The sequence below is a fragment of the Lissotriton helveticus genome, chromosome 11 (assembly GCF_964261635.1).
Source record: "Lissotriton helveticus chromosome 11, aLisHel1.1, whole genome shotgun sequence".
Taxonomy (NCBI): Eukaryota; Metazoa; Chordata; class Amphibia; order Caudata; family Salamandridae; genus Lissotriton; species Lissotriton helveticus.
In genome coordinates this window covers 419328834-419342236 of record NC_136072.1, presented here as the reverse complement: position 1 = coordinate 419342236, position 13403 = coordinate 419328834, and the positions used below count along the sequence as shown (strand labels likewise).

The window sequence follows — 13403 nt, the reverse complement described above, 5'->3', positions numbered from 1 at the left end:
GACGTCGCGAGAGCTCTGGAGCATGTGTCAACAGCAGTCCAGGGCATGCAGGCTGCCGACCATGGCCAGGGGGGGGGCTGACGACACAAGTGAGGCTACATCCAGCCATAGCAGCCAGTCCATTCCACCGGTGGTAGCACCCCGCCGCAGCAGCAGGCCCTCTGCTGCCTCACGGCCTTATCAGGAGGAGGATGGGGAAAGGAGGCTGGGAGCATCTGCCCGGAGGCGGCATTGAACATTATCATTAACATGAGGGGCCATGCTGCTGCTAAAAGCATGCCCTCCTGAAGGACAGACATATGACGCAATATGTCATTGATGTACCAGTTAGCAGAATGCCCAGTTTATTGTGCTGTAACAATTAAAAAAATTCTGACTAACTTAATCTGACTCATGTCATTATTAATGTTGTCATGCATGAGTTAGGTAATGGGTGTGGGGAGTGGGTGCACTAGAAATAGTTCATGCAGATTTGGTTGCGCCGCATGTGTCCTTCTGCAGGATTCTCGCCGCGTGTGTGACGCACACGTGCAGGTGGTTGGTTGTACCCTTCAGACTCACTGCCAGAGATGTGTACAGGTATCCTGCGCTTGGTTGCAATGTTGTGGAGGATTGTACACACGGCCACGATGCGGCAGCAGACCTCTGGCTCGTATTTGATGGCCCCACCAGTCTTGTGCAGTATGCGGAATCTGATTTTCAAAAGGCCAAATGTCCTCTCAATGCAATTTCTTGTGCGTATGTGTGCTGCATTGTAACGCCGTTGCTGTGGTGTTGAAGGGTTGAGGTATGGTGTGAGGAGGTACTCACGGAGAGCGTAGCCGCTGTCACCTGAATGATAGGAGCAGATGGTGAGTGCCTGTGCGGCGCAGCTACATTATCACAGTGTAATATTGTGGGGCATGTGTACTTACCCAGTAGGTGTCCTTCACCAAAGTCTCCCCTGGCCAGTCGTGTGTGAACCCCACTGTGCCGGAATATGAAGGAGTCATGTGTGCTCCCCGGGTACTGTGCCACTATGTCCGTGATGATTGTCTTTGCATTGCACACCATCTGGATATTGAGGGAGTGGTATGACTTGCGGTTGCGATACATGTATTCCGTTTGTGCTGGTGGGCAGATGTGGATGTGGGTACAGTCAATGCATCCTATTATATGTGGAAATTGGGCAACATTGTAAAATTGCAGCTTGGTGTCATTTAAGTCCTGTTGGATGGTGGGGAATGAGATGTAGTGGTGTAGCCGGGTCAGCATGGCCTCCAGGAAACTCCTTAGGCAGCGGGACATGGTGGCCTGGGATATCCCCCCTGCGACAGCGACTATCCCCTGGAAGCTTCCGGAGGCCAGTAGGTGCAGGCTGCACAATACCTGCTCATGGGTGGGAACGGCATTGGTTCTCCTTGTTGGGTGCTGCATCAGGGGGTCTAGGTCCTGGATCAGCTTGATGATCATTGCCCCATTTAGGCGGTACTTCGCGTAAATTTGCTCCCTGGTTTGGCCCAGAAGGGTGACCCGCACACGGAATATCCACTCCTGGATTCTACGTCTGTTCCGTGCTGCTCGCTGTAGCCTTCGCCGCCTTACCACCATGTAGAGTCCTGGCATTGTGAGAGTCGTCAGGCTCCAGCTGCATGTCCTTAAGTGTGTTTGGTCAGGCCTGCACCTGTTTGTAATTTGCTAACTTTTTTTGAATCTTTAATTTTTTTTTCTTACTGGTTACCACCTGGTTTGGGTTCTCCTTGAATTGCGCGTCGCAAATAGCGATTTTCGGGTTTTTCGCAATATGCGATTTTTCATTAATGGCGATTGCGATTATTTTGCGAGTCCGCAAATGAATTCGCAGAATCCATGGTTCATCGCTATTTCAGATTCCCAATTGGGCTTGTTCCTGGATTCTGCGAATTTATTTGCGAACTCGCAAAATTTATGTCGCGAATTCGCTATTTTGGATTTTTCACTATCATGAATACCTTTCTTTGAAATTGCGACCGCAATAGCTAATTCGCAGCTATTGCGATCGCAATTTTGCTTCATGAATCTAGCTGTAAGTGATTTTGCCCAGAATCACATCATGATGAGCCAACCTGGGACTCAAACCTGGCTCCCAAGATCCAAAGTCGGCAGATCTGGCTGTAAACGCCAAACTTCACCCAAAACCATTCACATCCTCTCAGAATCACTGATCAGAAAAAATAATTGAAAGTTTGACAGATTTGCTATTGTCTGAAATTTATTTTAGGTGTTTCATTCACAACTTGTCTCTTCCTTCCAGATTCCACACTAGGCGTGGTTTCAGAGTGTGTGCCAACCCCCAGGAGAAGTGGGTGAAAGTGTTGATCAAAACCTTGAGGCACGTAAGATTCTTTACACGCAAACTTTATAAGTATTATGGTTATGTAGGCGCACGGTGGCATTTTACCACACATTTGCAGGTCACTGTGGCATAATTTTGTTCATTGCTGGGTTTTCAGGTCTTTTATTGTTCTTCCAGAGGAATAGCAACAAACAGAAAATAAGGCAAAATAATAAAATTCAACAGACACTTATGGATCCACATTTTTTAAGCCAACCGGCAGACCTTGTGCAGTCTTTTTCCTTCCACTCACTCTGGTTCTTGTGACCATGCTTTCATAACCAGAGAGGCAAAATTCTATGTAATAGAATGCACAAAATGGACTTCATGTTTATCTACACCTGACATACTGGAATTTCAGTTATCGGCAAAGACTTACACAGTATTGCTCGGGATGGGATGGGTGGCAGGGCTGGGTCTTCCTCCGACATAGGGATCTGCATCCCTGAGCATGATATTAGGATGAAGCTGGCCAACAAGACCTTGCCAGGAGGAGGAGAGGCATACAGGAATGGGCATGTGTCAAGTGGTAGGGGTGTGGCAGGAACCATGAGGGTGGGGACACTGACAAGGACAGTCACCAGTCGATGCTGCAACATATGTTTGATGCCAGTAACCTGGTATTTGTCAATTGTGAAGGGGGTTGGGTTTGTTGTTGTGTTTTCCTTGGTCATCATGCTGTGCATTATGTGGGTTGCTATGGTCTAAGATGTTATCTTCAGGTATTTCTCCTTATGCCATATATCTGTCTCTGATTCAGTCTGGCGGCTTTTGATGGAGAATCCCCATTGGCCATGTATTTCTGGTTCTCTTGAATCAAAGTGTCAGTAGCAACAATGGTTTATCTAGCTTGTAGTATAAACCAACTGAAGGTGTGATCTGTTTGGTGCCCACTGCAGGCTTCCTCACAGAACGAGGGTAGGGCCTGCAGATGGGATCCTGGGCATTGTTTGAAAGGTCGTGATGGTGACCCCCAAGTAAAGGATTTTCCTTTGGGGCAGGAAGTCATCATGGAACACTGGCTGGGCAGTCTCCAAGAGTCCTTCTTGTGATAGCCATGGGCAACCCAATTTTATCGCTTCCGAATATATGTCGTGAGTGTTAGATACATGGATTGTGACACCACTAATTTTGATTCAAAATTGATTAATAACCAGCAATGTCATTGCCATAAAGACATACTAATAAATGTACGTTGTAAAACCAAAGCACAAATGCATTAACCATTAAACGCATTGCCACAATGTTACTCTATACACCAAAGGCAAAATACTTATTTCTTGGTTAATGTCAGAATATTGTTTTCAAAACTATCACCTGATATTAATAGAATGTCCCAAATATCTTGTTACAGAACTATTGAGAGAGAGAAAAAAAACGTCCTTTAGTTATACACCCTTTTTGAACTCTCCGTCTCTAAATGTTTTAACATAGTTCTCAATATGTGTAAATGTAGTGGTGTGCCTCCTGTCTATTACCCCATGCCCGGATAATCATTCGGCAAATCAACAATGGAATCTGAGTACTTACAGAGAGTGCAACTGGATACTGCCTTTTTCTCAGTTAATGTATATCACAACTACAATCGCTTTAGGCATGTTTCAGCTTTTATTCTTCAACGGTGTAAGGGATTACTGTTCTGCAGTGTTCACAATGAATGTGTTCAAGGGTTGTGGAAATCTCATAACGTCTCCTGTTATCACAATTCATTCTATCCCTATGATTTTGGTGTGGATCCATAATATCGACTACATAATACCATGGGGCACTAATATCATAGTCACACTATCAAGGGGCAACATATCAAAAGGTATGTATAGATTTTCTTTACCTAACTCCACATCTTTATATCTTGACAATGTAGATATTGTAAAGGTACATATATGTGGAATTGAGAATAGTAGATTTTATACCTCTTTACTTGCACTTTTGCCCCTCGAAATTTGTCTATGATGTAAGTGTTCCATGATATTATTGCACTGGATATTCCAGCTCTTAATCAATGATCTTATTATAATTGTTTAATGAACACTATCTGTTCGACTTAAGGTGCGCTACAAGTTCTCGAGCAATGCTGGCATTGATATTACACATTGCAGCGTCTCCGTTTTAATCATGAAAATATGGCCTTTAAATGTAAATAGCTATTTATTTTTGACATATGTAATTCTTTTCATGAGGATTTGCGTTCTTCATTACAGTTGCTTTAAACCCCCGCCCCCTGTAGAACGGCTTTAGTGCCCAGATGCATAGTGGACTAAATTATGCAATCAGAAGTTATGAGATACTATTCTGCACCGTGCTTGAACACTACCATTGTGAATATTGCAGAAATTCGATGCCACCCCTATTAAGAATATAAATTAGAAAACATACTTAAAGAAATTGATTTTGTGAAATACTTTGACCTAAACAGTGGTACTCTGTTGGAAGCTCTGAATTTACTCAAATCACTTTTTTGAGTTAGAAAACTTTCATCCCATTGGATGCAGATGTTCTAGTATACACTAAAATCTGGCATTTTGTATGAATGATATGTAGAACACAATATTTGTGTCAAACAATATTTAATGCACTATATTTTAGTACCATGCGGTAATAAATAGATTTTCACACATACTTTTTAATCATTAACCTGCTTTACATGTTCCGTGCATTTACCTAAAAAGAGTTTGAGGTGTCCAAAAGTTTTGTAGCTAATGAATTTGCAGGGATTTCGTTTAATCATTATGCTATTTTATAAATATATGCTGCCTATCAAAAGGAATTTACTTGGTAGAATTAAATATATAAGTATTTTGAAATTGTGCATTTGATGATGGTTTTGTAAAGCCTTTCAAAGACTGAAAAAAGTAATAGTATTGAATTAATTAAAGTATTTATTTAAGAAAGATGTAAGAAATTGGATCATTATTTGGAATGGGTGACTACTCACCTCAAGGAATATTCACAACCCTTGTCAAGGTGAACCTTTAAAGTCACTAAATTAATCTGAGCTCAGACACCCTGGTAGCTATGGCACAGAGCAGACAGACTTATCATAGAGCAATGCCTAAGCAGTACTAAAACAGTAATAAAGTCGAAATACAAAAGAACAAAAACCCGAAACTGAATTAGAAAAGTAGAGTAAAACGTAATAAACAAAATGACACCAAAATGACAAAGCCTCAATGAGGGTACCCAAAGAGAGGAATTTTTAAAGTTTTAAGTAGGAATAGCACCAAGAAGAATAAAGTGTCAATGATAGTCAATGATCGCAGTAAATCGTGACCTAGACACAATTTGATGCTGACTGCGATGGAGTACGGGTCAGCTACACCAACCATGTTCACCCTGGTGAAAGACTTTTCCCTCTGACCTTAGTCCTTAAAGTCCCATTCCACCATATGAGTACACTTCTAAAGTTCCCTAGAACCTCAGAGGAGGCACTAGAGACTCACATTATCAGGCAGAGGCCAAACAGCAGGATCCATCCAGGTGCGGTGTCACCAGCAAGCTGGGGATTTGCAGGAAAAGCCTCTTGTAGTGTTTTGTATCCCTGTAGCTTCAACAGGAGGTAAAGTCTGTGACATCCACATTTGTGTCCTGTATACAAGAGGGAGAGCAGGTCCAGTCCTTAAGAACTCTTCTCCAGTTCAGACTGCAGGTTCAGTCCTCTTCTGAACTTCCACAGGTCCATTAGTTTTCTACAATGGACGTCTGGAGTTACCACCATTATGCCTGCCACCAGCTAGCGTGTGGGAATGGCTCCTGAGCATGCCTCAAACAATGGGGTAAATGTTCTGGGGCCAACCCTACCTACTTTGGGCATTTAATGAAAGTCTTTGGACACACTCAACTTAGGCTCTGAAATCTATCTGTGTGGAGATTGCACTCTGGTAATCCTAGTGTCTGCTCACATCTAACACTAACATCTAGTTGGTGCCAGTCACTGTACCCCCATTAAACCCAAACACAGACATCTAGTAGAACAAATCAGGGCTTCTGGGCAACCAGACACTGGATTTGCAAGATTGGTTTGTCTTCCTTTTAAGTGCGCCCTCAGTGTTATGTGTACACCACAGCAAGTCTGATAAGCAAGATTTGACACTCCTGCAAGATTGGACATTGTAGGGTCAAAAAGAGGTCCTCTCTGAGTGAAGCCTGCCTGGCTGTGGGGGGGGTCTAAGGATGGGCCCTGCCCAGATATCAGCTGACATTTGCATGTGACAGGGAGACCACTTAAAAGTTAATTCTTTACTTGGGTTCAATCCTAATGCCATTCTGTCAAGGGAACAACACCCCCCCCTTCTCAGTACTCAGGGAGCAGGTTCCATACCTCGTCAAATGCTAATTACTGGCTGACAGAAATTGTAGAGGAAATGTAAATGTAGCCTACAGGAACTTCAGGCAGGGAAAGGGAAATTTTCAGAAAGTTACTTTTTCTTAATAGTTATTAAAAATCCAACTTCATCATCAAATTGGGTTTTAATTCTATTAAAAATAGATGTTTAGTTATTTTTCTAGCTGGTCCAATTCCCAAAATACACTATTAGCTTTTTTAATCTGTATTCTGGTGTTCTACATAGGAAGCTAGGACTGGCACTGTGAAAAATAGCTTGAGGGTGCTAGTCACTGAATGAACATGTTAACATTAAGTTTATGATCTCCTTTGAATTCCATGCACCCTACCTTGTGGGCAACATGAACTAGATAGGGGTGACTTATTAATAGTTAAAAGGAAGTCTTTGACCTGTCAAAAGTATTTATTTTTGCAGGTCGAATAATAGTTTTTTTCACTGCTACAATCAGGCTTCAATGATAGGCCTGAAGCATGTTATGAAATATGCCAAATCAATCATGTTTAAAGGGGGGGCACACGCCCTTTAACAATGGTTTGCAGGATTAAAGTGCATTGAGGTCTAACACCAGCAAAAACATAGGCTCAGTAAAAGATAAAAAATCAGTGGTGACCACACACAAAAGGTTGACTTCCTACAGAAGGTTTGTGTGAAAATAGTTTGTTAGTGTTCAGCCACTTCTTACTAGTCCAGTCCAAGCCGTTTCTTCCACAAGTATGTATTGGTGGAGTGAAAAACAGAGGTGTGGTGGGAACAGTGACTTAACTCTAAACAAGGAATGTGTTAGGTGCTGTTTGGTTCAGTATTAGAAGACATATCAGTTTAGTTTAAAGAGTTGGGGGATGAGCCTTGTGCTCTGGATGTCCAAGGGGGAAGGTCTAAGGGTCATGTAGATCTCCATTCAATTTTCTTCAGTTTTTAAGCCCATTTGTGTTGTGGTGAGTCACTTTTCAAATGCTTATTGGTGAACACAGGAACATTGGCAATTTTGTTGATTTCTTTCTTAACCACCAACTTGAGGCCTGTGATCGGTCTCGAAATTGGTAGACAAGAGTGTTATGGGTTAGGTAAATCAATTTCCATATTGGGTGATACTAATTGTCAAAAAAGACTAGAAGTGGAGACATTTGTCTGTTAATAGGAATTAAAGTAATACCTTTGAGTTGATGGAGGGTCATAGTATCAAATTTGTAACATCTACACGCCATTACATCGCTTCATAATATTGGCTACCACTATATCAGCAAAGTAAGTAGATATGGGGTTAGATTCGTAAATGCATAGTTTCCTTTCTATGCTTTCCTTGACACTATAGTGGGAGGCAAAACTGTGGGGTCAATATATGTGCAGGTCAATACAATAGACCTTGAAATGGGTGGAACTCGAGGAGTTGAATAAAACTCTGAGATTCTGGAGTGTCACGAGCAGGCGCCATGTTGTGCTGTTTTCTCTGATTTGTAGCACCGGGAGCTTCTTCTACACTGCAGAATCAGCACAAATGGCACCACGCTGTGTGCCAGAGGGCGCTGCTTCTCTCCTGTGGCTCAAATAGATTTTCTACTCAAGCGGTGGCTTTCTCACCACGAATGGTCACAACCTGCTGCAACCACCCACGTTGATAAAATCTCACCAGGTGCCATTCTAGCACCTTAAAATTGTGTTAGGGGATGCAAATTCTCACTCCCACTTGCCAGCTTAAAGTTAGCGAGCCGCGAGTAAGAAAATACTCCACCAAGCAGCTGTTGGCAGAGTTTTGCCAGAACTCCTCGTAACAAGCGTAGCACAGAGTGGGCAAAACTTCGCCAACTCCGAAAGCGGAATTTATTTCCCACCCCTAAATAGACCTTGAAATTGTGGCAAACAACCATTTCAGTCTTCTTCTATACTATTGGTTGTGAAAACTGGAATCCAATGGATGTGATGAATGTTGACAGATTTCTTGATGGTGGAAGCCACATTTCGTAGACTTCTTTCATTCCATAAATATTGAAGTTGGCAAATGACTGTCCATGGATTCCCAGAATTCTGGGTGGTGTCAGTGTGCAACTTATTGCCAAGAGGATGCTACCAGGACATAGGTCTCGTATATTAATAACCTTTATGAAAACCAGCTGAGTGTTGTAGAATTCATATGAGGAGAGCACATTTATAGTAATATTTACTTTATGCCTAATTCTTTCTTTGTTTTTTTCCTTGCAGAAAGACCAATCAGGGGAGAAGTGGTTAAGACGACTTCTGAATCTGAACAAAAGTACAGAACTGACTTTCTTGGTTGCTGGCCAACAATGCCACATCAGTTGACTAAATTAGTTTCAATGGAAACAATTATGGCTTTTGCACTGTTTGCTTTATATTGCAGCAAAACATACTTGAAACCATAGTTGATGTAGCCTGCCTTGTCGCTGGCGTGAAAAAATATATAATCATGGTTTCCGCGTGGTGTATCAAACCTTTCTTAAAGTTAACAAGCCATGCACTAGAGACAGAATGCAGATGATTAGGCCGTGTTTTCAAAATGGCTGCCTAACATTCTGTACCTGAAGTTGAGAGCTTCTTTGTTTCACTACTGACTCCTACCTGAAGTTCTATGTAGTCTTTGCATCTTCTTTTGCCTTATTAATTTATTTGTTCAGGCAGCTAATAATATTTGTATTTATTAAATGTTTTATTGTATAAATGGTGTATACTTATCTTAGGAATAAGTGCTTGTAAGAAACAAATACTAAAAAAATAAACATTATTTGTGAAATGCAGTCAGAAGATCTGCATCAGAGAGCTTTATTGTAATCCAACCGTATAATAGTTGGGGGAAGAACTTCCTGTACTGCGTGCAGACTGCTCGTCTCTGCACTCTCTCTATGAGGACCTACGTGCAAAACGTAATCTAACTTTTCAGAACAATAATGACAGAAACTGGGATGTTAATTTGGAAGGGAGTTACCAATAACAACTTAACTCTAGCAAGTCAAAACACAGGGGCATATTACCAACAACTAGCGATAATTATCGCTATGTTGGCTTAGCGGCAATATTTTTATCGACGAGCTGCAGCGATTTTTATCGCTTAGAAACCTTGCTATTATCAAGGTTTATCTCCTAAGCGATAAAAATCGGCCGAAATGCATGAATATCGCTGAAAAGTCAGCGATATTCATGCATTACCGAGCTAATGCTCTTAGCCATGTTATCCACCTACCATTGGATAACATGGCTAAGAACTGCTCAGGGGCAGGTGTTAGCTTTTGGAGATATTCGCGCTTAGCGCGAATATCTCCAAAAGTTGGTAATAGAAGATAGCGATGTTAGCGACTGTTTCCAGTCGCTAACATCTTGGCACGCCCTCTTTGCATGTCATTAGTGATAAATTTCACTGACATGCAAAGCGGGGCCCAAGATGGTCGCTATCTCCTACTAGCTGTCGCTAACTGGTGTTAGCGACAGCTAGGTAATAGGCAGATAATTTTATATCCGCTTTCTTGGCTTTTAAAGCCAAAAAAGCGGAGATAAACCTCCTTGATAATATGCCCCACAGTTCTAACAAAATCTCAGCTCAATTCCTGATAGCAATGGCAGAAGCAGTAGGCAATTCCCCAGTGAAATGGATGTCAAGTTCAATGCAAGACCAGGCAACATTAAAGTTAAGTGCGCAATACAGCAACATTCCCGAACCAATTTAGAAAAACCTAGAGAAATAAAACGAGCAAAAAGATACAGAAATAGTTTTTTTTCTTTCAATAATGTTTGGGAATTTTTAATTTAACATACTTAAACAGCCGAGCAGTGGAGGTTGTGCATGAATTTGAGCATACCATTCAGTACTGAGTTACAAAGTTATACATATATAGTATATATGCAAATATTGATAACGTATCATGAGTCTGCTGTTTCCTTGCTGCATAGAGAAAGCATTGCAAATCAAAAGAAAACTACTTAACACATTAACAGTATATGCCCTTAAAATTTGCTGTAGAGACTCTTTATGTAAGTTACTCGTACATGCTTGGATCACGGCAGTGAACTGTGTGGCAGATTTGTCTAACTGATACCCAGGTATTTATGTGAGAGGTGAGACTACGCTATAACCTATCTGTGTTAGGGGGGTATAACACTTTTCATTCTGTTGTTTCTGTGGGTGGGCAGGGGGAAGAGTATGTGAGGACCGGGGCGATGGGGTGACAAGACACAGCTGCCCCAGTGGGGACCAGTTAATGGAGAGGTCTGAAGTGCTACATTATCATGAGGATCAGTTCTACTTAAGATTGTCGTTGTGATTGAGCTGGTGAAGTTTTCAATTCTGCTTACGTTACGTTCTTCTGCCAATCTGGGGGACCAGAGCCCGTTGCATTCGCACGCGTGATGTAAAAGATGCAAAAGTAGTTAAAACTGGCTTAGGTGCACTGGAGATATAGATTTCTAACTTTTTGTAAAGTTTTGAGTAGAATATTGAAAAAGTTCCAATAGGAACAATGAGGATCTTAAGGGTTCCTTTGGTCTATGTGCATTACCCAGAAATGGACATCAGAGGCTGCTCTTACAACAGAAGGAAAAACAACGAAAAGTTCCCAAGAAACTGTTCTGCCTCACTGAGGATGGGAGGTCAATAGTAGAGTCAGTAATGTTCCACAGTGGTACATTCTAATGCTTTCAATCTTCCTGGTACTTTTTTGGAGGTATCTATTCAAAGTTCAAAGTGGGGAGACAGGGCTCGCTGCTCCTACTATTCTGGTACAGCCAAGCACCCCAATGGTTTGTTGGTGAGGGGAAATCGATCCAGATCTCTCCTGTAGCCCTCTGGCCATTTGGGCAGGCAATGCATCTTTATTTCTGGGTTTCATTGAAGGCCCTGCCCCAAATTAGCTGATGGGCCTTCTTCAGAGTAGGGATCCTTCTTCCTCTGTTACCCTGTAACAGCAACAGAAGGCTAACAACTTGGCTCTTGGACAACACTTCTAGTACCTGGATGCCAGCAGGAGACAGGATGACTTCAATCTTCTCTCTCCAGCAGCCAGGCAAAATCTTCTTTAATTCCTATTTTTTCATTCCAGTTCCATCTATGTTCTAATTAGTTGGTGGCATAGTACCATTCTTTTCCTGTTTACTCGTCAGTGATTGGATAATTTCATACACACAATCCTAGCCACGTTCTTGCAAAATCTTGACTTCAAATGAGGAGCTGAGACAGCTGTCTCTTGTGTTGCCAATTGTTTTTGTCCCCCTCCCTGCTAAGTGGCTTCTGATAAGATCACCTCTAAACTTCCTGCCATCAGAGGCCAAGCAATTGACTTCCAGGAGGAGGGCTGTTAACAGTAAGCCAGAGATGTATATTCAGTTTCGGGAGCAGGGATGTGAGGCAAACCAATTCTAAATCAGTTTACCCTCAAGCATCACAAACCCCACTTATATAAAGATACTTTCCCACTAAAGTTATCATAAACCTTCTTTCACTATTGAACTATATTTTTTATTAACAAGTGAAAAATATTTTAGACCACTGAGGCTGAGCCCTCTAATGAGCCCTTTTTTTTATTTTTGGAGCACTTTGTACTTAAGCCTTCAGACCTTTTTTCCTGCAAAACATATTCAGACCAAATGTGTGTCCATGTTTTTCCCACCTGGGGGGGGTTTAAAGGGGTTTGTGAATTTACCTTTCAAGATCTAAAATGAAAGCCACAAGAGAGGAAACTTTTACTGACTTTTTTTTAAATGGGGGAAAACGTGTTGTCCAATAAAGCAGATTGTTATAAATAGCATTTCTGTGTTCCTTTTCATGTTCCCTTTCCTTTTCCTGTGTTCCCCCCTTCCTTCACCTATGGTGGTATTGGAACATTCCACTCTGAAGACTGGTTTAGAATTTTGTGAAGAGTGAAAGACTCGAACAATATCGCAGCTAGAGACTTACTGTGAGAGAGGAGTTAGAGGCACATCATAAGAATAAACTTGATTTCTACCTTCTTATGCGTGGTAATCCTTTACATATTGTGGTGATTAGGAGCAAAGCTGTGCAGGGGACAGTGAGTGCCTTTACCACCGTCATCTTCATATCTACCTCTGCTATGACCTTGCTAGTCTCTCTGTCGAGTAACAGGAATCTCTGAGCTCCGCTGTGGAACACCTTTGATGTTGACACCTACTGTGCTGGAAGAGCTGTGGTCCCCAGCTGTTCACTTCAAGGAGTGGACGATTGAAGCAAGGGGCAATGCCTCAACAATGGGATGTTGCCTGCAGTGGTGGGTGCTGCTTCTACAACACGGCAGCAGTCAAGAATTGCTGTGGTACCCTACACTTCATTGGCACCATTATCAAGGAACTGATAAGTAGGTGGCTGTAAGAGGTTGCCTGCAGAGGCAGGTGATGCTTCAGTGACATGGAAGCTTTTCCAGTCAACTATTGCCGGCCATGCACCTCATTTGGCACCAGGGTTGGGAAAGCCATTGCAGTGGACAGTGTTTCGTAGAGGCGGCTGCTATTTACTGGCTCCTGAACATCGAACACTGACACTTAGATGCAGGTTTACATTTTTCCAGCTGCGCTACAAAAACTTGGGGCAGCAACGTAGCAGCAATTTAAACGAGGGTAGTCAGCAGACGCGGCCAGTGCAGTTAAGCACGGCGGGGAGTGAAGTGACAAAGGACAGAATTGGGAAAATAAAATAAAAACCACTTACCTTATGCTTGCCGACTCGGCGATGCAGCAAGCGCACGGTAAGTGGT

General features: G+C 42.2%; 1 protein-coding gene across 1 annotated transcript in view; it reads left to right on the top strand.

Annotated features, from left to right (window-relative positions):
* The window catches only part of CCL20 (C-C motif chemokine ligand 20), a 30663-nt gene extending 21220 nt beyond the window's left edge, over positions 1 to 9443 (top strand). Inside the window, exons 3-4 of the mRNA XM_078667988.1 lie at positions 2273 to 2350; positions 8893 to 9443. Coding sequence (XP_078524114.1) covers positions 2273 to 2350; positions 8893 to 8920 — 106 coding nt within the window. The 3' untranslated portion in view covers positions 8921 to 9443. The remainder of the gene's footprint in view (positions 1 to 2272; positions 2351 to 8892) is intronic.
* Positions 9444 to 13403: the final 3960 nt, after the last annotated feature.